This window comes from Cyrtonyx montezumae, unplaced genomic scaffold (genome assembly GCF_038088225.1).
Source record: "Cyrtonyx montezumae isolate F1298 unplaced genomic scaffold, pur_monq_1.0 scaffold_33, whole genome shotgun sequence".
NCBI classification, from domain to species: domain Eukaryota; kingdom Metazoa; phylum Chordata; class Aves; order Galliformes; family Odontophoridae; genus Cyrtonyx; species Cyrtonyx montezumae.
Window position 1 is genome coordinate 2,705,151 of NW_027072038.1, and position 25,259 is coordinate 2,730,409.

Sequence of the window (25,259 nt, forward strand, 5' to 3'; positions counted from 1 at the left end):
CCGGTATTTTGTGCGCTCGTGAGATTTTAATGCTATTAATAATCGTTGAGTTTGTGCTTTATTATTTTTTTTTCCAGTTCCTTTGCACCTTTGTATTATTTTATTGGGGAAAGTAGCAATGCTTTGCTTCTGAATCCATCCCAGTGTTTTCCTCTATTCTTTCCACTTGGGTACCCCCTCACCCTCCTCATGCCATCCCATTCCATCCCATCCCATCCCATCCCATCCCATCCCATCCCATCCCATCCCATCCCATCCCATCCCATCCCATCCCACCCTATCTCACCACATCCATCTCATCTCTTCCTATCCCATCCCATCCACTCCATCCCATCCCATCCCATCCCATCCCATCCCACCCTATCCCACCTATCCCCTCCATCCCAACCCATCCCCTCCCATCCTATCCCATCTCATCCCACCCATCCCATCCCACACCATCCCTCCCATCCCACCCCACCCCACCCCATCCCATCCCATCCCATCCCATCCCATCCCATCCCATCCCATCCCATCCCATCCCATCCCATCCCATCCCACCCCACCCCACCCCACCCCACCCCACCCCATCCCATCCCAACCCCTCCCATCCCATCCCAACCCCTCCCATCCCATCCCAACCCCTCCCATCCCATCCCATCCCACCCCATCCCATCCCACCCCATCCCACCCACCGCATCCATCCCACCCTCTCTCACCCCACCCCATCCTCACCCTCCTCCATCCTTTATTTTGTTTCTTTTTCAAATTCCTGGCTTCCCAGCACCAGCACCCAATCTGTCACTTTTGTCACCGAGTTCTATCTGCCCGGCAAAGGGCCCTCCTCACTGTCATCTCAGAGCCTCCGTGGGATGCTCGCGTGCCCGTGCCAGCATCCCAACGCGCTCCCCTCCCCAGCCGCACTTTGCCAGATAATGAGAGCGAGTTTAGAAACTTAAAGCCTCTTCCTTGCACGCTGGTGAGTGACACAAATGGAGTTCATATTTAATCATCTGTTAACTCGTTGTCTATTATAGCTCTTTAATAGCACCATAGATATTCTTAATGAAGCATGATTTAAGGTATTTACAGCTCTAGGACCGACAGACATCACTCACAGTGTGCAGGTAATGAGGCGTAAAACAGCTCTGGAAACCGTAAAAATGGGAGAGAGAGAGGGAGAGCGAGAGAGAGCGGGCGAGGAGTTGGAGCTGAATTGTTCCGGGGTTTGTTTTAAAATGTTTAGGCATTTAAAGTCATTTCAGCTTCCCAAGGTGTCTGATGGCATCGAGTGCAGCGGTTCCCAGATCCGCGACCCCGACCTCGATGCTGGGGGATGGGGGCAGCTCTGCTTCAGCTCCATCCCACGGATCAGAGGAAAAAAAAATAGAGTGGAAAAGGGGAAAATGCCGTTGTGGGGTCTGCTGAGATGGGGGAACGTTTGCTTTTTGGCCAACCCAATGGCATGCGTAGAGCAGAGAAGCGATGGACCTTCCCTTTGCTCGTGGCAGGTCACCCCGTGCAACGCTCCCCAGCAAAACAATCCACACACACACACACACAGAGCGCAGAAAAACCCACCCGGACCCAAGCCAAGATTTGCAAAATAATTTGTGACGGAGGTGCCATTTTGCATCAAAATATTGTGCAGCAAATGTCAAACGCCAGCAGCCCATGTGTCCCCGCGCGTGACGGTAATTGGGACGGACGGCTGCGGCTCTGCCACCTCCTCCTCGCGCCCTGATCCCGGCGTGGCCGGTCCCGAGCCACGGCCAACGTCCCGGCTCCGAGATGGGGATGCTCGTTAGCGAAGAGCTCGTTAGCTCGCCGTGTGCATAAATAGATAGGGGAGAAGCGGGGATGGAGCACGCGGGGAAGGGGTGGCACAGGGCGCTTTAGTTTGTGCTGTTTTGTTCCGTTTGGTCGTCTCCCCGGATGGAGAGGGGCAGCAATGGGGCTCAGCGTCCCCGCCGTCGGGTCCTGGCTTTGGGACTGCATCCCGTGGTGGTTGTGATGCGGATGGAGCTCAGTTTTGCTCCGGGGTCTGTGAACAAGGGGGACAGCGTGCTGCTCCCCTCCCTCCCAAAAACACGCACCGCGTGTGCACGGGCACCTCCCAGCCCTGCTGCAAACAGATCCGCTCAGGTGGAGCGTGCACCTCGGGGAAGCTCGCCCTGTTCTGCGCATCGCTGCACCGTGAGCGCGGGACGTTTCCACGGGAAAGCAAGCTGCTCTCCTTTTGGAGCAAAGAACCCATTTCCCAAACCATCCCAAGGGCCTCCGGTGGGGAATAAGCCTTACAAATCGACGCGCTCACCGTAACGACCCCGCATTAATCCCTTATTATCCGGACATCGGGCTGCATAAATATTTGGCTGCCTCAGCTCCCCGGGGAGCTGGGGGGGTTGGGGGGGCAAAGCCTGTTAGAAAGTCAATGAAGTTCCCTTGGGCGGCGCAGGGGGGGGGGGATGAGATGCTTTGGGTCAAGTGCTGAGATTGTGCCACATGTCCCCTTGGGCAAGTCCTGCTGAGGAGGGTTAATATTGCTGACCTATTTTGCACGGGGAAAGCAGCGAGGCTCTGGTTTCAATTAGAAAGGTAAAAACCACCTCGAAACACTGCTCCCACAACACCCAACTCGGCTGCAAACAGTTTTTTCTCCTGCCTCACCCCCCCCCCCACCCCCCGTTAGCCACGGGAGAAGGAGCTAGAATCTCTCTTTGGCGAAGCATCAGCAGCAGAATTGCTAACTACGTGCCCGTTATAGAAACTTTTTAGTACTGGGGACGAGCCAAGAAAAAAGCCCAGATTGACTCTGAGCTCTCAGCTGGTGCTTGTGGTGCTTCCACCGCGCAGGGGGAGCAGCAGCTCCAGCTCCTGCACGGCGTGCAGGCAGCATCCCGCACCCCGTGTCCCGCATCCCTTATCCGTCATCCCGTATCCCACACCCTGCATCCCGCATCCTGCACCCCACATCTCACCTCCCACACCCCACATCTCACATCCTGCACCCTGCACCCTGCATCCCGCATCCCGCACCCTGCACCCCACATCACACCTCCCACACCCCACATCTCACATCCTGCACCCTGCATCCCCCATCCTGCACCCCACATCCCGCATCCTGCACCCTGCCTCACGCATCTTGCATCACGTCTCACATCCCACACCCCACATCCTGCATCCCGCATCTTGCATCCTGCATCCCCCGTCTCATATCCCATATCCTGCATCCCCCATCCCGCATCTTGCATCCTGCACCCTACATCCCACACCCTGCAGCCCACATCCTGCATCTCGCACCCTACATCCCACATCCTGCACCCTGCATCTTACATCCCGCCCCCCACACCCCTCATCCCACACCTTGCATCCTGCATCCCTCACCCCGCATCCCAAATTCCACACTCTTCATCCCGCATCCCTCATCCCACCCCCCTCGTCCTGCACCTCGAGGTCAGCCCCAACTGGGACGTTCCCAAACCCTTTATTGGTGCCGAACAGCGCACGTTGGGCTGTGGCTTTGCTCATCACTCGGCTCCTTCCCTTTGACTCCGAATTTCCACGGCTACCCGGGCCGCCAAAGCCTGGATCCCATTGCAGCACACACCCCAATCCCAAAACCCCACTTCTGCTGCCGGGGAAACGCCGTCGCCCGCCGGGTCCGCGTGTGTGCCGCTTCCATGTGCGCTCGTTTCCAAGGAAACTGCTCTCCCTACATGTGTGTGGCTTAGCACCCTGCGTGCTCTCCTTCGGATAAATCCTTAATTCCTGCACGGTTCCCCGTAATCCCGGTGCACAAATCCCCTCTCTCCCACTCAAATCCCACTCCCCGCGTTTCCCAACCCGTGCAGGACCGGGAGCGGCCGCAACGGGAGCGCTTTGGGGTTTTGGGATGGCACACGGCGCTTTGGGTTTTTGGCCAGCCCCGTGTGGGGCAGCCGACCAGGGAGCAAAACCCCATCCCTTCGTGCAGTGCAGTGGGGCCACGCAGGGCACTGCTCCCTGCACACAGCAGTGCAAGAAACCCCTCCTCATCCTCACAGCCCCGCTGCACCCAACAGGATGAAGGCCCCCCTCATCCTCACAGCCCCGCTGCACCCAACGGGATGAAGGCCCCCCCTCATCCTCACAGCCCCGCTGCACCCAACGGGATGCAGGCTTGGGACCGACCCCATGCCCGTCCCCCGTGGGGGTCCGCCCCGCTCCGCGTGCACAGCACCTTTCTAGGCCACAATCTGCACCCAATCACGAGCCTGCTGCTAACTCCGCTTGCACTCTATTCTCGTGTTTGCTGTTATTTTTTAACACTTGCTTTTATTTTTTTTTCCTCCCTTTTTTTAATTTTTTTTTCCCTTTTTTTTTAATTTATTTTTTTAATTTTTTTTTTTTTTTCCCCTTTCCTCGCATAAAAGCGCTACCCTCTCCCCAGAGCCTGCCTGCAGCGAAGGCATGGTCTGTACAACTGCAATTATTTCGAAGAACAGATGGAGCGAGGAGCAGAAAGTCTGTTAATAGTAATAGAAATGCTACATGTTAACCTGGACAGCACACGATGACAGTCCCATGACTACACGTTCTGTTCCCACCAGCTGGGCTCCCAAGGAGAAACGAGAGCTTCAGCAGCGCCGTGCTCAGCGCTGCACCCTCCCTAAAGTTAGAGCTCAAATTCCTTCACACTTGCCGAGCGGGGTTTTGGGGTTGTTGGGCTTTTATTCCTTCCCCCTCCACCACTCCCCCCTCCCCAATCCCTCCTCCTTCTCGTTTTCGGCACGAAAATATTTCCGCTCCTCCGCGGTGCTCCGGGCGACGCTGCAGCTGTGAGCGCCGTGTCCCCATCTCCATCCCATAGTGACCCATTTTTTTGGGGTGGAGTGGGGGGGGGGGGGGGGGGTACACGCATCTGCACGCTTGGCATAAGCCCGTTGCAAAGCGATTGCGTTGAACCGAGCTGGGATGAAGGCCCTGCACCTTGCTCGGGGGCAGGTTGCATCAGCACACAGGATTTTCTCTGCAACCGTTGCGAGCCCTCTGCTCAGTGGGTTTAAATCCACATTAGAAAGGGGACGCGGCTGAGCCGTGCGTGGCTTTGGGGGCACGGTGACGTGGGGGGTTGGGGGGGGGGGGGGATGGAGCAGAGGTGCAGTGATCCCGCTGTGAGATCCCTGCCCGATTTCCCGAGGCGGGGGTTTGGGTACGGAGTTCTGGCTCCGTGGATGAGAAGTTGTGGCTCAATCCCGCGGCGGTTCCCTGAAATCTCAGCCCCTGGAGGTGGCACCTGGAGGTCTCGTTAGGAGAGGTCCCTTCATCCGTCTGTTTGTGGGTTAATCCGTCTCCCGAGGCCCTCACAAATCCTCGCAGATCAGATTTTCCTCCCACGAACCTCCAGAGGTCATCCAAACCTGCGGGGCCCCAAATCCCTGCACCGGTGGCACCGTGGGGTGCGGGGTGCCCTCATCGAGGGAGTGGGGCTCCAGGGGCCCCCGCAGGAAACATCCTATTGCAGGAGAGCAGAAATCCCTGCCGTGTGTTACAGGGTCAGGGGGCCAACCCTGAGCACTTTCATTTGGATGTACACCAAAACAAAACCCTTTTGGGGTCATCGGGGTCCCGTCGGGTGTCCGCACGCCTCGCGTTCCCCTCCTTGCTCGTTCCCCCTGCCTTGCAGGTTCTCCTCGTTTTCTGAGACACCTCAAAGCGTGCACGGGAAGGGCGAAAAGCAGTGCTGTGGGGGCAGGCTGCTCCTCGCTCACGCTCCACCAGCACGGCCCCGTGCACCCCACCCCGTTGCCCCAACGCTCTCTTTTCTCTCGCAGAGGAAGAAGTACGTGGTGATGCTGGTGGACCCCGACGCTCCCAGCAGAGCCAACCCCCGGAGCCGCTTCTGGAGGCACTGGCTGCTCACCGACGTCCCCGTGAGTGTCCCCATAGGGGGAGGGCGGGGACATCCCCACGGCCGTTCATTCCGAGGGTGAGATCCCAAAGGGGAGAACCGCGAATGGCGCTCGGCGTGGAGGGAGGGGAGCGCTTCCTGAGGCCGTGTGGGGCGACGCTGGGCTTAAAATACTGCTGCTTTTCTTTTTTTTTTGGTTTTTTTTTTTTTTGCCCTTTCCTAAAGAAACGCCGCATAGCATCACTCAGGTTGGATAAGCAAGGCACCTCGCGGACCCCTCACCCGCAGCTCTGTCTGCGCAGGGAGCGAGGCGCTCGCGAGAGCTCGCGTTGTCGGACCTATTTTGGGAGGGGAAGGGGGGGAAAAAAAACACCCAGTGGTTCCGGCGAAGGTCTGAGAGGGAGGGGGCAGGAAAAACAAGGCAGCGTTTTTGGTGCTGAATGCCATATTTCTGCTTCGGGTTTCGCACCGCGCGATGGGTGGGGACCCTTCGGTCGTCGCGTCACTTCCAGAGGGGTTTGGGGCAAATCAGTGCGCTCCACTCCTCCTCTCATCTCCTGAAAGTGGAGGTGTTCCGGCTCTGAATCAACCTCACCAATAATCTGAAGTCTAATTAAGATAACAATTAATTTGCAGCGCGCGTTCGGCAAGAAATATCTCGTCACTCTCCGCTATTATCCTCCGAAATTACCGCTGAGGGCTTTTTGTACAGATACCTTAATTAGAATTGGTTGTGGTGTGTTTCTTTTTCGTTGTTGTTTTTTAATGGGAATATCGAGCAAATTAAAATCAGATATTAATACTTTCTGCAGATTTCAAAATTTGGCTGAAAAAATAACAAAAAAAAAAAACCCATAAATCATTGGGAATAATTGCAGGGATACGTGTCCAGGGCCTTTCGTTCTGTTATTTTGTTCTTCTTATTATTTTTTAATGTATATATATATATATAAAATCCTTCACAGAAGCCCTTCTGCATTTCTAACAACGGGGTCTCGGAAGTCTCTCATTAATTTTAATATTTACTAAACGCCAGGAAAAAAAAAAAAGATCTTGAGCTCTTGTTTTCCCTTCTGCGCACGGCTCCTTCTGAGGCGTTCGTTATTGCTAATTATTGTGGTTTTCTTCTCTTGTTTTTTGCCTATTTTTTTTCTTATTTCGAGCCTAAGATCTTTGGAGCAGAGATGGGGGATTCCAATCGGCACGAATGGTTGGAAGGAGCTGCACTGCAGAGTTGGGCAGAAGGGAAACGGATGAGGTTTAACGTGGGCCGGTGTGGAGTTTGCAGCTGGGGAGGAATTTGCACTGGGATGGGTCGGGGATGAGGAGCGCTGAGGAGGGGGACCTGGGGGTCCTGGTGGTGACAGGTTGGCCGTGAGCACCGTGCCCTGGTGGCCAAGAAGGGCACTGGAGCTGCGCACAGAGGTGGTGGGGTCTCCTTCTCTGGAGACGTTCAGGACCCACCTGGACGCCGAGCTGTGCAGCCCGGGCTGGGAGCTGCTTTGGCAGAGGGGTCGGACTCGATGATGTCCAGAGATCCCTTCCAAGCCCTACGGTTCTGTGATGGTGTGAGTCGGTGCTGAGGTCGGAAATCTCCCTCCCAGGGTGGGAGGAGGGGTCTCCTTTAGCAGCAGGATGGATCTGGGGGAGAAAAGGTGAATTTGGGGTACAGTTCCTCCGTCGCTGAGCGCTGCGTCTCCATTGGCCCCGACCGTGGTTATTCAGCATGCTCCATCCTCACACTATGGGTGCGTAGATGCATTTCCTTACACATATACATACACACCCGTATAAGGATTCCCATATATATGCACCCATACACATGGACTCCCTCCCCGAAGGCATCTTCCACCTGTAGCCACTGCACCCTCGAGAAACCCTAAATTTGGGAACGCTCAAAGCACCCTGACATGCACCGAGGGCGTGGGACGCCGATGAAAAGCCATACAACCACGACAGGGCCGACTCCGGGTTTGTGTCCCAAAAGGCAGCGTTGGGGTGGGAGCCCCCCATCCCCTTTGGGTACCATTCCCTGCTCCTTATCGCTTGTCAGGTGCCGGTGCGATGCTTTCGCTCCCATTCAAAATAACTTAAATAAAAACGTCGCTGCAAAGTGGAATAATATCTTTTGATGAATGTTTTTAAAGCCCTTTAAGGTTTTCATGGTAATTTGCAGTGTAAAATTATTTAGAGATAAGAGCCAAATTAGCTCTTATAGGCGGAGGTCGATATGTCCCGTTATCCATGCAAGCAGTGTTTAAATATAATCAGCCTTTACTCTAATGCAGCATAATTGTTCATTTGAAATCGCCTTTTTTTCCCCCTTTTTTTTTTTTTAAACTCCATTCAATGAGTCATTAAAATATTCAAAGGATAATGCAGCGAATTGGAAATGAATTTATCACATTATCCCGCGTACACCGCGGAGCATCGGGGAGCGGAGCAGAGCCGGGGCCGACCCCGTAAACACGGATCCCCATTTCATATGCGGTGAAAGGAAGGGAGAGAATCGTGCCCAGGGGATGGAGCGCCGTTCTTATCCCCCTCCTCTGGAGCTGCGAATTTGTGCTCCGCCGCAGCGTCGCCGCTTGAACTTTATTTTTATCCAAATATGTTTGTAGCTGAAAGTCGTTATGGAAACGGGTTCTGGCAGCCACCAGACCCCGCATGGAGATGGGGCGGAGCGGGGCTCGGCGCTGCGTCGCCCGTACCCGCACCCTCCTCCTGGTGTGGGGATCGAGGGGAAACTGAGGCACGGAGCGGTGCAGGGGTGGGCGCAGGGGCTGGGGGTCCAACAGGAGCCCATGGGTTGAGAAAGTGCCCAACGGAACCCCCCCGCCCAACGCCTGGAGTGGCTTTGTGCCTTCGGGAAAGCTTCGGGTCGGCTTTGTAGGACGGGAGGGTCGGCAGTGGGGTCACGGCGCTGTCCTCGGTGCTGAGCGTCCCAGTGCCACCAGCGGCCCCGCTCCTGCGCCTGCGTTTGTCACCGCGCTGATAAACAGGTTCTGGGTTGCAAGTGTCACCATAGAAACAGGTGCTATCTTAAGCAAACAAGAGCTTTATTAACCTTAAAATTTGAGGGTTTTTCTTCTTTCTCGTGGCGAGAAGATGGGGAGGAGCACGTGGGGGAGTTCTCGCATCCCTGCACCCCAATGGGGTCCCCAACCCTATCCCCAACCCGGTGCAAGAACCCGGAAAGAAACTTTTTTCTCTGTGTGCAGTGCCAGAGCTGAGCTGATCCAAAGTGCTGTGGGTGCAACCACGGCTTTTTTGGGGGGAACAGAAGGGCTGCAGTGATCGGAGCACGCTGGGCAGAGCGAGGTGCAGCCCGAGGTGGGAGTCGGGCTCGACGATCCTTACGGGTCCTTTCCAACTAAGGGTGTTTGATGAGATGGTTCCGTGATTCTAAATTTGATAAGGGAAGGAGATGCTTTTTGGTTGGGATCTAGCAAGAAAAAAAATTATAAATATATATATGTGTGTGTGTGTGTGTGTATATATATAAACTAAATCAGGTTTTGGGTATGCGAGCTCTGCCTGCGGGAAGAGGTGGGTGTGGGAAAGCTGCCCCAGGGAGCTGCCAGCAGAGGAATGCTTCTCTGGGGAGAAGCAGAGCATCAGCACTTGGAGCTGCGGGAAAGCGGAGGACCCAACCCCGACCCCAACGCCGCGAGCATCCCTGTCCTGCGGCAGCAGTGGGGATTTGTGGGGCAGCGATGCAACGGGTGGGGAAACGGCGTTGCTCCCCATCAGTGGAGGGGCACTGCAGTTATCGGGGTCTCGGTGTTGTTCACCATTGTGGCGGTGGGGGATGGCAATGGTCGGAGCTCTGTTCCGTCTCTGCGGGGCTCATTCTCATCGACTTTTTGGTCATGAAACCGAGTGATAGAAAGGGAAAGAACGGAGAGCGGCGCCATTGGGATGGGCGACTCGGAACGTTCCGCTCCCCGGCGCGAGCTCGTGTCGCTGCCGTTTAATGAGAGCTTCATTAATAATTACTTAAAATAATCAGGAAAAAGAGTAACAAAGGCGAAAGGAAAACCACGCAGAGGGTTTGCAGTCCGGGCACAGCTCCTTGTGTTGGGTTTCCTTCTTGGGGACGTGTTTTGGGGATGAGGTCGGGTGTCCTCGTGGCACTCTGCCAACAGATGGGATTTCATTACCGCCGCCGTCGGCAAATATTGGGGGGGAAAAGGACTTTGGGGCTCACTGCTGGAGGACCCAGCTCGGGCAGGGTCCTACAGATCTTCTCCCAACCCTACACATCTTCTTCCAGCCCTACCGATCAGATCCCAACCCTACACATCAGCTTTCCAACCTACAGATCAGCTCCCAGCCCTACACATCTTCTCCTAACCCTACAGATGAGCTCCCACCCCTACACGCCAGCTCCCAACCCTACACACCAGCTCCCAACCCTACACGCCAGCTCCCAACCCTACAGATCAGCTCCTGGCCCCACACACGTGCTCCCAGCCCCAGAGCAGCGATGCTTTCAGGCAGACAGACACGCACTGTGTGATTACCATCATTATATTGCCATGGATCCGCGGTGGGAGAGACGATTATGACGGTGACGAAGAGGTTCCTGTCACCGGGGCTGCGTCCCACGGCTTCGCTGTTCCTCGCCTTGAATTCTGTGTTTGGGATCACACCATGGGATGTTGGGATGATGCTGCCCCGGAGCAGAGATCTGCCATTGTTTGTGGGGTGTCCCGAGCAACCCATACACTCCAGGTGCTCCCGGAGGAGGCGGCACGTTGCGGTGTGATCCCACAGTGGATCTGTGGGGTCGGCTGGGGGGCTTGGGGTGACCTCGGTTGCTCGTGGTGGAGCTGCATGGCTTGGGGACGTCCCCAGGGTCGGGGGGTGGTCCCATCTCCTGCTTTCCCTCCAAGCACCGGTGGGATTTTGGGGTTCCCTGGTTGCTGCTGTTCTGCTCAGTGCACCGAGGCCGACGATCCATCGCCGTCCGGTAACGCCGAGGTTGCAAACACTGTCACTGCTGTTTATTCAAGGGGTGGTTTGTTAATTAGCTCCTCTTAATGAGGAGAGAATAAATACGATCAGACGGGGACGGTTTGAGACCCTATGGACACCTACAGCCATGGAGACCTCGTGTGTACAGGCAACGAAAGCGTATGGTGACCCTACGTGTACAGGGGATGAGTTGTATATGGAGATCTATGTATATAGGGGATGGAGGGTATGTGGATGTCCTATATATGAACAGGCTTTGAGGTGTATATGGAGACCCTATGTATATAGGAGATGGAAGGTTTGTGGATATCCTATATATGAACAGGCTTTGAGGTGTATATGGAGACCCTATGCATATAGGGGATGAGTTATATATGGAGATCTACGTATATAGGGGATGGAAGGTATATGGAAGCTTTGTTTGGAGCCCATGGGATGTATGTGGACACAGTTTGCATTGGACATACAGGATGTACATGGAGATATATAGGATGGCTGTCTAGGTACATAGGATGCGCATGAGGATCCATAGGATCCACATGGAGGTGTATAGGATGGATATGGGGGTATATAGGATGCACATTGGGATCTATGGGATGCACATGGAGATGTACAGGGTGGATGTGGAGGTGTATATGATGCACATGGCATGGAGGTGCTTAGGATGGACATGAAGGTATATGGGATGGATATAGGGGATGCACGTGGGGATCTATGGGATGCACACGGAGGTGTATAGGATGGATATTTAGGTACACAGGGTGCACATGGAGCTGCACAGGATGCCTATGGAGGTATATAGGATGCACGCAGGGTTATGGGATGTGCACAGTGGGATTCCCGAGGCCACGGTCCCCCATCCGCGGCGCGGAGCGGTGATGATCGGGGCCGCGCGTGGGAGCGTGGGGCCGGAGGAGGGAACTCCTACCGCACCCCGCCGTGAATCACCGGCAACGAGAATCGGTGCCGTTACCACGGGAACAGAGAGAGAGAGAGGAAGGGACTTCCCTGCCGAAATGATGCGGCGTAGAAAATCGCTCCAAAAAGGAAAAAAAAAAAAGGAAAAAAAAAAAGGGGGAAGGGAAAAAAAAAAAGAGAGGCGAAGCTGTGACTAAGCAGCAGAAGTTATGTAAAGCACCGTGGGGAAGTGCAGGGGAGGGACGGCACGTCCTGCGCTGCCCACGGCCGTGCCCCCTCCCCCCGCAGCGGGGGTGGTGGCAGTGGGGGATGCTCTATGCGGGCAGCGGGGTGAGGGGTGGGTTACGGGGCGTCCTGCGTCTGTGGGGCCGGATCCTTGCGTGGATGGGGCCGGAGAGGAGCGGTGGTGGAGGGGATTTGGGGAGGAGGGCGTCAGGGATTGGTGATGCGTGTCCTGAATCGAGTGGTGCTGGCTGAGGTTGGGGGGTGCTCGGCCCAAGTTGTCGGGGCTCATCTGAATGTGGGGGTGCTCATCTGAATTTGGGGGTGTTCATCTGAATGTGGGAATGCCCGTCTGAATCTGGGGATGCTCATCCAAATTTGGGGATGCTCATCCGAATGTGAGGGTGCTCAACCGAATTTGGGGCTGCCCATCCAAGCTTGGGGGTGATCGTCCAAAGTCGGGGTTGCTCTTCCAAATTTAAGGATGCTCATCCGAATTTGGGGGTGCTCATCCGAATGTGGGAGTGCCCATCTGAATTTGGGAACGCTGATCTGAAGCTGGGGATGCTCATCCAAAATTAGGGTTGCTCATCCGAATTTGGGGCTGCTCATCCAAATTTGGGGCTGCTCATCCAAATTTGGGGCTGCTCATCCAAATTTGGGGCTGCTCATCCAAAGTCAGGACTGCTTGTGCACATTTGGGGTGCTCACCCAGAGCAGGGGGTGGTCATGCAAGGTTAGGATTGCTGGTCAGAATTCGGGGGTGCTCATCCAAAATGAGGGATGCTCATCCCAATTGGGTGAAACAAGCCTGAACTGAGGGCTGCTCATCCAAAGCAGGGGATGCTCTTCCCAAGCTGGTGTTACCTATCCAAATCTGGGGACTGTCATCCAAAGTTGAGGTCGCTCATCCAAATTTGGGGGTGCCCGTTCAAATCTGGGGCAGAATTTACAGATACTCATCCAAATTTGGGGATGTTCATCCAAAGTTAGGGCAGCAAGTCCGAGTTCAGGAAGGCTCATCCAAAGCTAGTGCCGCTCATCCGCATTCGGAGGTGCGCATCCGAATCCGGGGATGCCCATCCAAACCTGGGGGGGGGGTCTCCCCCAGGCAGGGCTGCTCACCCCACAAGTGACACGGTCCGCACAACAGAGACCCCCCAGTGGAGCTCTGCGATGAGGGGATCCCAACACCCCACAAAGCAGTGCGCAAAGCCACCCCGAACCTCCTGAATCCGCTTCCTCTTCCCAACAGCATCCATCCGCTAGAGGATCCCGGCCGTGCCGGGAGATGCTTGGGATCGTTCCAGCTTCCTCCTGGAAGCCCCGCAGCCCGGAGGGAGCCACGCATCTCCCGAAAAGGGAATGCAGAGGCAGCTGCACGGTGGAGGAAAACCCTCTGCCTGCCCTCCCCTGGTGCCACAGACGAGCGGTGTCTGAGCGATTAGTCACCGAGGCTTCCCTCCTCCACAGCAGAGCCTGTCCCCCACACGGCAAGCCAGCGGAATGCTTAATTGGAGTTCCTCACACCTACAGGGGTATCGCCTTAAACGAAGCGGCAGCGCGATCAAAGCGCTGCAGTCAGACCCTGGGAGCTGCGGGGTTGCTATGGAGTCGTTGGCTTCGGGTTTTGAAAGGAAGAAAGGGAGAAAAAGCATGTATATGTAGAGAGGAAACGGATCCCAATCCCAAACCGGCGGCCAAAATCTTTGGGTCCGAACCCACAGAGCGGGATGGGGATGCCCAAACCCAATAGAGAGCTGGCTGCCCCACCAGGAGTCAGCAAAGCTGAAGGGCACCCAAAAAGAAGGAAGGAGTGACCCTCGGCACCTGTGGGGCAGTGGGCAGGGAGCATCCTCCGCTCGGTTTGGAGGTGACGCATCGCGAGAGCCGTCCCCACGTGTCCCCACGGGAGGAGGCCGACCCCGCGGGTGGCATAGGAGGAGTCGGCAGGAGGGATGAATTCCTCACCTGGAATTTACAGTGGGGATTTGGGGCTGATGGAAGGAGGCTCTGGGCAGCTCCCAGATGGGATTCCTCCTCCGAGAGATGCCCGGAGCAAAATTACGGCTCGGTTCCCGTCGCAAACAACTTCTCTTCCACGAAATGCACAAGGGAAACAGGATATCGTTTGTGGTTTCGTGAAAGAGCAAAAAAAAGAAGTTGTGTCCTTTTTTTAGTTATTATTATCCTCGTCGGTCCTTCGGGTTCTATTTCAAATTTGGGTATATCCTGAGTCGGAAAATCGTTTCACGAGGGCAGAAGCGCGTCAAGTTCCAGCAAGTGACGAAACCTGCGGTTCCTCCCGCGCTGGGCTGGAGTTTGGTTTGGAAACGTCCCCAAAACCATCGCAGCGGGGCACTGGGGCTGGCGACATGATGCCAAGCCTGGGGCACTGGGGGGCACTGGGGGGCACTGGGGGGCACTGGGGGGCACTGAGGTCCCCAGGTGATCGCTTGTGGGCAGGCGCTGCCCCATCGATCCCGCGTGTGAACGCCGAAAGGGCCTTCGATCGAAGTAACCTGAACTTTTACGGGGCCGGCTCAGAAAGATCATCTCCAGGAGAAGGTTTTTGGTCACAGGCGATTAATTAGCGCCTCGCAAATGACTCGTTAAGGAGGTGGCCGGTAAATGTGAGAGCAATTAAAACCGTCGAGCTCGCTGCCCCCTCCCTCCCCCCAATCCAAACCCTCTCCCAATGAATCGATCACTCCTTGGGACCAGACAGGGATGCAGCTGAAAAAAGGGCTTTTTCCCCCCGTCCTCCTGCAGAACCACAGCCGAGTTTTCTCCCCACTGCCTCCAAACCAGAGCCGGAACGAGGTAGGAGAGCAAGGAAAACCCTCCGCCGGCTTCCCTTGATGAACTGAGCTAATTTCTCTCTTAATGGTTCACTACGGAGCTGAATGTGAGGCTTTCCTCCTGCACAGCAAACCCTCTCCCACACACAGACAAATAGGCTGAATATTTAATTGGAATTCCTCACACCTACAGGGTAAAGCCTTGTCAGTAGAAATACAGCCCATCGCCAGCTGGCATCCCCGCACGCCTCCCACCTGATCTCCCAAAAAGAAATCCCTCCCCGTCCTCCCCCTATCGCTCTGCACCCACAAACACTGCACCTCGTGGTGCTCGGGGCTTTGGGAGCTTGGAGGTACCCGGGCACAGCGGTGGCCCCGAGGGTACAACCTGCACCGAGTCCCCCTTGGGTGGCCCCATGGGGATGGTAGGGGTGGTACCAATGGCACAACTGTCACCAAATCCCATTGTTGGCCCCATATGGATGGCCGTGGTACCGATGGTTCAACCTCCACCAAATCCCATTGGTGTCCCCGTGGGGATCATGGTGTCACCAACGGTTCAACCTCCACCAAATCCCATTGGTGTCCCCGTGGGGATCATGGTGCCACCAACGGTTCAACCTCCACCAAATCCCATTGGTGTCCCCGTGGGGATGGTGGTGGCACTGAGGCACCAACCTTGACCAAATCCTACAGGAGCGATACAAGATCTTGGATCTGAGCTTCACGCAATGGTCGGGAGCTGCGGGGTGAGCATTGGGGTCCTCTGCGGTGTCCCCTATGGTGACCCCAGGTGGGTGGCAGCAGAGGGCACTGCTGGGCCGCCCGCACCGTACCCTACCCACGTGTTGAAATGGGCACAAAGCATTACCCAACACTCCTCTCTTTAGGGGAACTATGAGCCCCCCATTTCCCAGCCCCATTTTCTTTCCTTTTTCCTCTTCTTTTTTATTTTTTTTCCCAAGTTTCCCCAAATCTTTGTCTTAATAAGCCAGGTTAAATATTCGGTAATCAGTGTAATAATACACCTGGACTTGTTCGTGAGATATCTGCCTTTTGTACTGCGACAGGACATTAATAGTAATTATTCTGCTTTGTAATTGAAGCTTTAAATACTAATTCAAACAGCCAGAGGAAAACCAATTAGTGCTAATTTATCTCTATGTGTTTTGGAGAGCCTGTGTCTGTCATACTGTGAAGAAATAGGTTGGTAATTAGTACAGTTGGGTGGTAGATAGAAGTAATTATCAGATTCTTTCATGTTCTTTAAAGGGAAAAAAGAAATATCTAAGGGCTGCCTGACTCCTCCTTTCCGAGGGAGTTTGCACCTTGAGGAAGGCAGCGCTGTCCTGGTCCGTCTCGCTCTGCCAACCTGTGGACTTCGGGAGGTGCCGAGCCAAATTCGGGGTTTTGGGGCCTTACCCAATGGGGATGTGCCCAAAAATATGTGCTCCACGCCTCGGAGCCATGCTTGATAGCGCTGAACCAAAGTGTCTTTGAGCCACGCTCTGATGTCTTTGAGCCGTACTCCACATCTTTGAGCCATAATCCAATGTGTTTGAGCCATACTCCACATCTTTGAGCCACGCTCCGATGACTTGGGCCATGCTCCACATCTTTGAGCCATATTCTGATGTCTTTGAGCCATACTCCAACATCTTTGAGCCATAATCCAATGTGTTTGAGCCATACCCCACATCTTTGAGCCACGCTCCGATGACTTGAGCCATGCTCCACATCTTTGAGCCATATTCTGATGTCTTTGAGCCATACTCCAATGTCTTTGAGCCAGAACCTTTGTCTACTGTGTTTGAGCTGTACCTCAATGTCTTTGCGCCATACCCCAAATCTTTGAGCCACACTCTTCTGTGTTTGGGATAAAACCTATGTACTCTATGTGCCCGAGATACACCCCGTGCATTCGACCGAAGCTATCGGGTTGAGCCATACTCTGTGCATTTGGTTTTTACCCAAAGTGTTTGGTTTGTATCTGTGCGTTTGGTTTTTATCCTATGCAGTTGAGCTGAGCCCTGGCATTCATCTCATGCCCTGTGCCCAATAATCCTACCCTATCCACCTCTCTGATCCATAGTGTGTGTGAGGTCCATACCCTACGTGTTTGAGCCCAACTCTTCGCATCAAAGCCACAGCACGGGGGTGGAGGACCCATCCCATTGTCCTCTGGGACAAATTGGAGCAGGAATTCCTGGCTGGTCCATGCTGAGCTTCCTTCCCTCCCCAAAAACCCAATGGGGTTACCTTGGTAATAACAAAGTGCGCCGTTGCAGGAGGGAGGGAACAGATTCCCATTCCCATCAGGCAGATTTCTCCTCCCTTTGCTGCCCCCTCTATTGCTGACAATTTTGTTTAGGGGGGAAAAATAATAATAATAATAATAAAAAAATCATAAGCAAATGATGGAAAGAAAAAAAAAACACTTCTTTTTTTTTTCCATGGGTGGGGAGTAAATGCCATTGGAGGACTTCTATGCGAAGAGATGCCGGGGGGCACAATATATCAAAGGAAATATAATGCACCCAGGTTAAAACTAATGATTGCCACATAATTACATGTGAACCATTGTGCTATAAATGTGTATTCTTCAGCGTGCTGTGATTGTACAGTAGAAGAGAGAGAGAGAGAGTGAGCGCACGGAGAAAGAAAGACAGAAAAACACCGAACCCAGCAACGTACTATAAAAAGCACTGTTGACTTTTCTGCTGTTTAGTATTCCTTGCCCGTACTCCCCCAGGAGTATGTAATTAGTGCTTTATGAAGAGCGCATTTAAAGCAGTTTAATATTCACCTCATTCAGTCTGAAACAATGTGATCACTGCTTAGACAAATCACTGCTCCTCACTGACATCCTCTGTCAGTACATTACCTCTGAAAAGACCTTTCAAGAGGCTTGGATGTTAATTAGTTGTCTATCATGTATAAACAGAGCAGCGAGCAGAAGGGCTGCGCCAGGCCAAAGGCACGGAGGGAAATACTGGAAATACTGTGGGGTTTGGGGTTTGTTTTTCCCTTTTTTCTTTTTTTTTTTGGTTTCTTTCCCTTTTCATGAAAATCCCTGGCTTTGTCGTCCCCCACTCCTTGGTTTGATGGTTCTTTGCGGAGTTTTGCACGGCCTGGAGTGGAGCCCGGGTTTCCCTGCTGCTCCCCGGGGTGCTGAGCCAGCTGGCACCGAGCTCTGCTGTGGGCAAAGGTGCTCCTAAAGCTGCTGTGTGGGGTGGCACCTGCTGAGCTGCCTCTGCCCCACCGGTGTGAGCATCCTGTCCCGCATCCCAACCTGTATTTCAGACATCATTCCATCCTGAACCCCAGATATCATCCCTTCCTTCATCCCAAACTGCATCCCAGGCAACATCCAACCTGAATCCCAGATATCATCCAACCTGAATCCCAGACATCATCCAACCTGAATCCCAGACATCATCCAACCTGAATCCCAGATATCATCCCATCCTGCATCCCAGACATCATCCCATCCTTCATCCCAACCCTGCATCCCATTCCTGCATCCCAATCCTGCATCCCAGGCATCATTCCAGCCTGAATCCCAGACACCATCCCCTCCTTCATCCCAACCCTATCCCTGGCACCATCCCATCCTGAATCCCACTCCCACATCCCAGTGCTACATCCCATCCAGCATCCCAACCCCGCATCCCAGCCGTCATCCTCTCCTGAATCCCAGCCCTGCATCCCAGCATCACATCCCAGCCCTGAACCCCAGGCAACATTCCATCCCAGATCCCAATCCCACATCTTGATTTTTCATCCCTACCCTGCAACCTGGGCACGATCCCATCGTGCATCCCAACCCTGGATCCCAGTGCTATGTCCCAGTGACACATCCCGGCCATCATCTCATCCTTCATCCCAGCCGTGCATCCCAGACCACGTCCTCTCCTGCATCCCAATTCTGCTTTCCAACCCTACATCCCACCCTGCGTCCTAATCCTGCATCCTACATCCCAGAGCTGCATCCTGCCCTTGCATCCTGGCCTTACCCCCCAGCACTGCATCCCATTGCTCCATCCTATCTTTGTATCCCAGCCCCACATCCAACCTCTTCTCCTGAATCCCATCACTACATCCCAATTCTGCACCCCCAGCATCGTCCCATCCTGAACCCCAAGCCTTCATCCCAGCGCTTCATCCCAGTGACACAGCCCAGCCGTCATCCCAACCCCACATCCCAGTGCCAAACCCCAATCCTGCACCCCACCCCAACCTCCTAACCCTGCACCCTGACCTCTCCTCGCAGCTCCCCATCCCATTGCTCCCAGTCCATTGCCATGCGCAGGGACGGTGACAGTGGGCCGTGGGCCGTGAGGTGCCGTGGGGCTGGGGATAGGACCGGACCCCCACGAGCACGGCAGGGCCCCTCAGTGCCGGCTCTGCCGAGCGCTGCGGCACCGACACGACATCGTTACTGACTCCAACCCACTTTGCGAGCGCGCCTTGTAATGAACGGGTGGATGACACCACAGGAGGAGCAGGCATCGCTATTTACAGCGGGGCTAAACTTGGCTGAGCAAAGAGACCTCCGGAAGGGACGCACTGATCCATCCCCTATGGATTTGTGCCCCCCTTCGCCTTCCCAGGGTCCCCCATCCCAACGGACACTACGGGCGTCCCCATCGGTGCCCCCATGCCCTCACCTCCCCCTCACCCTGCCCTTCCCCCAGCTCAGGGTTTTTCCCCTTTTTCTCCCATTTTCCCTGGCTCTCTTAGTCACGAAGGTGAGGCCCTGGTGGAGACACAGACATCAAAAACAAGAGGTGATGAAACGCCGGGAATAATTAAGTTGCACTAAATCACCGGGCCCGGGTGGCACGCTGCCAGCGCGCTGGGAAACTGGAGCACGAAGAGCTGCCTTATTATTAATAATCACCGGCCCCATCGCGAACAACAACTTATTTTGCACCTCCTTGTACTGAAGGAGTGGGAAGCGGATGGGACAGGGGTTGGTTGGTCACAGAGCAGGGGGATGGAGCAGGAGATGTCACCCCAAAATGCTCCGGCGGTTCTGGGCTTGGTGATGCACTGTGAAGGGGGAAAAGTGCGTGACTGGGGGCTAAACCCAACGCTGCAGGACTCCGGGGATGCTCCATCCCACAACGCGGAGTCCTCCGAAAGATTTGGGGGAGGGGTCCCACGTCCTCTCTGCATCGTTTGGGGCCGGCAGTGATTGGGCACGACCACATTTCTGGGGCCGAATCCATTCTGTGCAGCGTGAACTCAGCGCTGATGGTGATCACGGGAAGCACTCTGCCCGTGCAGGCAGCACCCGGCTCCGTCCGTCCGTCCGTCCGTCCGAGCAGCCCCTTCAGGGCTGTGCATCCATCCCGGTGTCGCCGGCAGCCCCGATCCCGAGCAAGTCTGCTCCCGCCGCGCATCCTCCTCGCACCCCTCTCCTTGCGCAAGGTCTTATCCGCCCGCATCGCATCGCATCGCTGCAAGAGGAGCTGCCTGCTCCCAGGGCGTGGGCGAGCCCGCTGCCCCGGGCTGAGCATTGCACAGCTCCTCTGCCCGGCCCCGCAGAGAGCTTTGCAGCAGCGTGCGTTCCCCCAGCGCGCAGAGCTCGGGCGATAGCGGGGCCAAGAGCGGTGTTGGCGTTGCGAAGCTTTGTGATGTGGTTTTCTGTCGTCCTGGTGGGCTTTCAGCCTTGAAAGCTTTGGGGAAAACGCACTTTGATCTCAGGTGGTGCGTGTCGGGGTTGGATGGTGCTCTTTGGCAGCCCCGTGGGGCCCCCTCCACGACCAAGGGGCACTCCCCGGGGCCGATGAGCTCCCCCCGTGGCTGGGGGTTGGTTGGAGACACGGCGATGGCACGAGTGGGACTCAGTCCTCAGCACCGTTCCCACCTGCACGCATTTCATCAGGGTGACCACAGCCAAAATCCTCCCTGCCGGGGGCAAACCAACCTGTGTCGTAATTTCTACCAGCTGTAAATCTACAGCGGTTGTAAAACCTCTAAGCCTCCATCTGCAACGCGCAGGTAAACCTTTAATTCCCCAACAATCCCCGGCTAACTCCCAGCTAAATCCATAATTCCCGCGCGCCGGAGCCCCGCAAATTGGGCACCGTGGAGCTCTGTGGCTGCCGAACTGAGGCAACCCCGCGACAGAGGGGGCACGGACGGGTTTTGGGGCTCATCAACACGGTGATGACAGTGGCAGTGATTGCTCCACGCGTTGTACAACGCGGGTCCCCGCCGCTGGCACAACGCTTGCCCAAGCCGGTGAAACCTGTAGGGAAAGACCACCCTTTCTTGGGCAACTTCCCTGACTCAAGATCCCACCCCGAGTCTCCAGGAGAGGGATCTCTGCTGCCTCTTACGACATATTGCCATCCAAACTGGTTTTCCCACAAATCTCTCTTCTGTGGATCGTTTTCCCTTTTTTTATTCTTATTTTTGGGCGGCTGCAAGAGCTCAGACCACGGCACTGCGTTACCGTCAGCTGCTTTCTGTAGGACCGCTGAGCTTGGAGGAGACCTCCAAGACCACCAGTCGTTGACCCATCACCCCCAGTTTCCATAGAACCATTGAAGGATTGAGGTTGCAGACCTCCAAACCCATCGACCCTTGACCCATCACCACTATTTCCACAGAACCATTGAAGGGCTGAGGTTGGAGGACACCTCCAAGACTGACATCTGTTGACCCATCACCACTATTTCCACAGAACCCCTAAGTCACTGAGGTTGGAGGAGACCTCCAAGGTCACCACATCCACCACTGCCCACCCCCCACCGCATCCATAGAATCGAAATTGGAAAAGAGCTCCAAGACCATCGAGTCCAACCCCAACCCATCGCCGCTGTGCCCATGGAATCACACAACCGTTGAGGTCGGACGTGGCCATCGGGTCAACCATTGACCCTCCCCACCGTGCCCACCAAACCACGGCCCCAAGTGCCACATCTCCTCGTTTCTTTTTCCTTACACCACACAAAGCTCAACCGAAACCACTCGTTTCCCAGGAAAGATCCTCCCAGAGCGCCTTCTTTGAGCAGAACCCCTTTGAGACGCCGGGATTTTCCTTCTATCCTCAACCCAAATCTTCCCCAAAGGGAACGTGAGCGTGTCCACGCTGGGAGACTGCGCCAGCGAGCGCCCTCGGTGCTCCGGCAGCGGAAGGGTTACGGGCGCCCATCTGTGCAGCCGCGTTTCACAACGTGCTCCGAGTTTTACTACAAGTTTCAGACAATGAAGGTGTGTCTGCGCTCGCTGCCTGGCTTGCCCATGGTGTAGGCGTCGGGTTCAGCACCGTCTTGTCAACACTTGAATATGTTGAGCATCACTCACGGGGCATTCTGTAAGAAACCTATTAAGTTAATTACCCGGGCTCGCTCGCTCCGTGTGTGTGTGTGTGTGTGTGTGTGTGTGTGCACCTCTGCTGTAAAAATTTGGCTTTTCACGTTGCGAGATGCTTCTGATGCAAGCCTCGCTGTGATGACATCTCGTCCGTGCTGTAACCGATACAGCTGCGAGCTCGGAGCCAGCAGCGAGGATTGAGCTGGGCACCCCCAGCCCCACGACCACGGGGTGGGGGTCACCTCCCACACCGCCCCTCCCTTCATCCCTCCGGAAGGCCCCATCCGACCCACAGCCTCGAGGCGTCACCCCGCGTCCCCCAGCCCCACCTGTGGGCGTTTTTTGGGTGGGTTTTCTTTTTTCGGATGGGGGAGGAGCGCAGGGCGTTGCACAAACACCGCATGTGCCCCAGGTGGGGCGGCCGGGCCCCCTCCTTCCGCGCCCCGCACGCGCCCGGGGGAGCCCGGATCCGGTGGACTTTTATGGGAAAAAGGGAAGTCCGTGGCACGGCGGTTTTGGCAGCCTCTGTGCAGCTGGAACCGCAGCGCTGTTAACCCCTCATCCTCGGGATGGGGTGGCCCCAGAGCTGCAGAGCCCCACGGCCCCGCGTCCCCGGGGAGCAGAGGATGCTCGGCAGCAGCGAGTTGGAAAACGCGTGGCTTTTTTCCGAGCGTCCAAACCGATGCAAAAAAAAAACCTCTCCGCCCCACGGCCCCGACCCTCTCCTCCTCCACGGATCCCCCCCCCCCTCCCCTTTCTTTGCAAAATATAAAGAGCAGAGGGAAGCACTCCAATTTGAGACGTTTCCTGTCCAAATTCGCTGCATCCCCAGGGCCGGGCCGGACTCTCCCTCCGCCCGCTGCCAAGTTCTGATGTCAGGAAGCGGCCGCAAGGCTGAGCCCGCGGCACCCGGATGCGCTCCCGGAGGCTCCTCATCCCCAGATGTGCAGGGGAGAGCTTTTGGCCAGCAAGAGAAAGATGAAATAATAGAAAGAATAACAGAAAGAGAAAGCAAATCCCCATCCCCACGCTCTTCCGCCGCTGCTCCTCTCTGATTCCCCATTGCTCCCATCTGAATCCCCATTCTCCCAACCAATTCCCCTCTGATTCTGTCTGATTTCCCATTGCTCCCGTCCAATTCCCCATTGCTCACATCACATATCCCCTGTCTGAATCCCCATTGCTCCTATATGATTTCCCATTGCTCCTGTCCCATTTCTCCCATCTCATCCTCCAGTGCCCCCATCTGAATCCCCATTGCCCCCATCCAATTCCCAATTGCTCCCATCCCATTTCCCCCATCCAAATCCCCATTTCTCCCATCTGAATCCTTACTGCTCCCATCCGAATCCCCATTACTCCCATCCCGTTGCTCCCATCCAATTATCCAGTGCCTCCATTTGAATCCCCATTGCCCCCATCCAATTTCCCATTTCTCCCATCCAAATCCCCATTGACCCCATCCAACTCCCCATTGCTTTCATCTCATTTCTCCCATCCAAATCCCCATTGCCCCCATTTGAACCCTCACTGCCCCCATTCAATTTCCCATTGTCCCCATCCCATTTCTCCCATCCGAATCCCCATTGCCCCCATCTGAATCCCCACTGCTCCCATCCAATTCCCCATTGCCTCCATCCCATTTCTCCCATCTGAATCCCCATTGCTGCCACCCAATTCCCCATTGCCTCCATCCCATATCTCTCATCATTTTCCCCGTTGCTCCCATCTGATTCCCCACTGATCCTATCCGATTTCCCACCGCTCCCATCAGATTAGGGATGCCAAAATAGCCGAGTTGGCCCAGAGCAGTAGTAGGGTTGGCACGCGCGGGCTTTGATCCACCCCCGTGCCCAGAAAGGTTCTGGGATGGGGATCAGACAGAAGGAGAGGTTTTGGGGCACGCGGGGCCGCCTTCGCCCCCTGCCCCGGGGTTGGGAACGGGGTGCAGCATCCCTGCACCTCAGAAAGAGCCCCACGGAGGTCATCACCCTACAGATCTACAGCACAGCGGGGTTCTGCACGAGCCCAGATCCCGGATCTGCCGCGGGGATGGAGCACGGCACGCGGGCAGGAGTTCTGGCACACGTGCCCTCAGCTGGCACCGCGCAAACGTCCTCGTGTCCCCAAACCCACCATGTCCCCGTGGGTGCATTCCCCCCCCCCCCGGCCCGGCCCGCCCTGGGGCACGGTGTCGGTGTGTGGGTTCCCTCCAGCATCGGGCTCCAACCCTTTAAGCGCCTGAATTAGGCAAAATTTGGTGTTTCTCCAAGAATCCTCCGGAAATCTGCTGCTGGAAAAGTGAGCTGATCTTAAAGCCACGCGGAGACGATGAGTTTTCCGCTCCCCCGACCCTTCCCACGGGCGATCGTTCCCTGCGCTGAGAGCTCAGGGCTCCGCTCGTGGGCTCTGCCCCCAAAGCGTTCCCCAGCCCCACACCGTGAGGAGCAGCAGGGCTGGGGCAGCACGGGGCTTTCTTTCTCCCCGTTCCCAGATGAAGCGCTTTGCAAAAGGATCCCGACACCGGGGCCGTGTGTGTTTATTTTGCTTGCTTAATAACCCCACAGCTTAATAACCCCACAGCGTGTCCCTCCCCGAGGCTTTAGGGCGTATCAGACGAGCGTGCATTTGGATTACACCCGTGCCTGATATTTATTCTTTTCAAGATGTTTTTCTGGTGGCCTCCCCCCCTTTGTTTTTTTAGCAATCTAGAAGGAAGAAGCGGGGCTGCGCTGAGCGGCCTCATGGTCCTAAAAGCAATTGGGGTTAATCCTTAGGGTGCTGGCCCCATAGGAGGTGCTCACTGGGGCCCTGTGCTGGGACACAAGGGGGGCACGAGGACCCCTGGAGCCACCGGGGACCTTTGGGGGCATTCCTGGGGGGGGGTCTGATGAACCCCAGCTCATTTTTGAGATGAGGCTGCGCAGCGAAGCCATATTCATGGGACAGCATTGTTTTGGTGGTCCCACTGAGAAATGGTGGTGGTCCCATTGGTGAAGGGATGGAGATCCCATTGAGAAGTGGTGGTGGTCCCATTGGTGAAGGGATGGAGATCCCATTGAGAAGTGGTGGTGGTCCCATTGGTGAAGGGATGGAGATCCCATTGAGAAGTGGTGGTGGTCCCATTGAGAAGTGGT

General features: G+C 55.5%; 1 protein-coding gene across 4 annotated transcripts in view; it reads left to right on the top strand.

Moving 5' to 3' along the window:
* The window catches only part of PEBP4 (phosphatidylethanolamine binding protein 4), a 54,773-nt gene that overhangs the window by 21,769 nt on the left and 7,745 nt on the right, over nucleotides 1-25,259 (top strand). For all 4 annotated transcript variants that reach the window (XM_065745078.1, XM_065745080.1, XM_065745079.1 and 1 more), the window contains exon 4: nucleotides 5,796-5,894. In XM_065745078.1, the coding sequence (XP_065601150.1) occupies nucleotides 5,796-5,894 (99 nt within the window). The remainder of the gene's footprint in view (nucleotides 1-5,795; nucleotides 5,895-25,259) is intronic.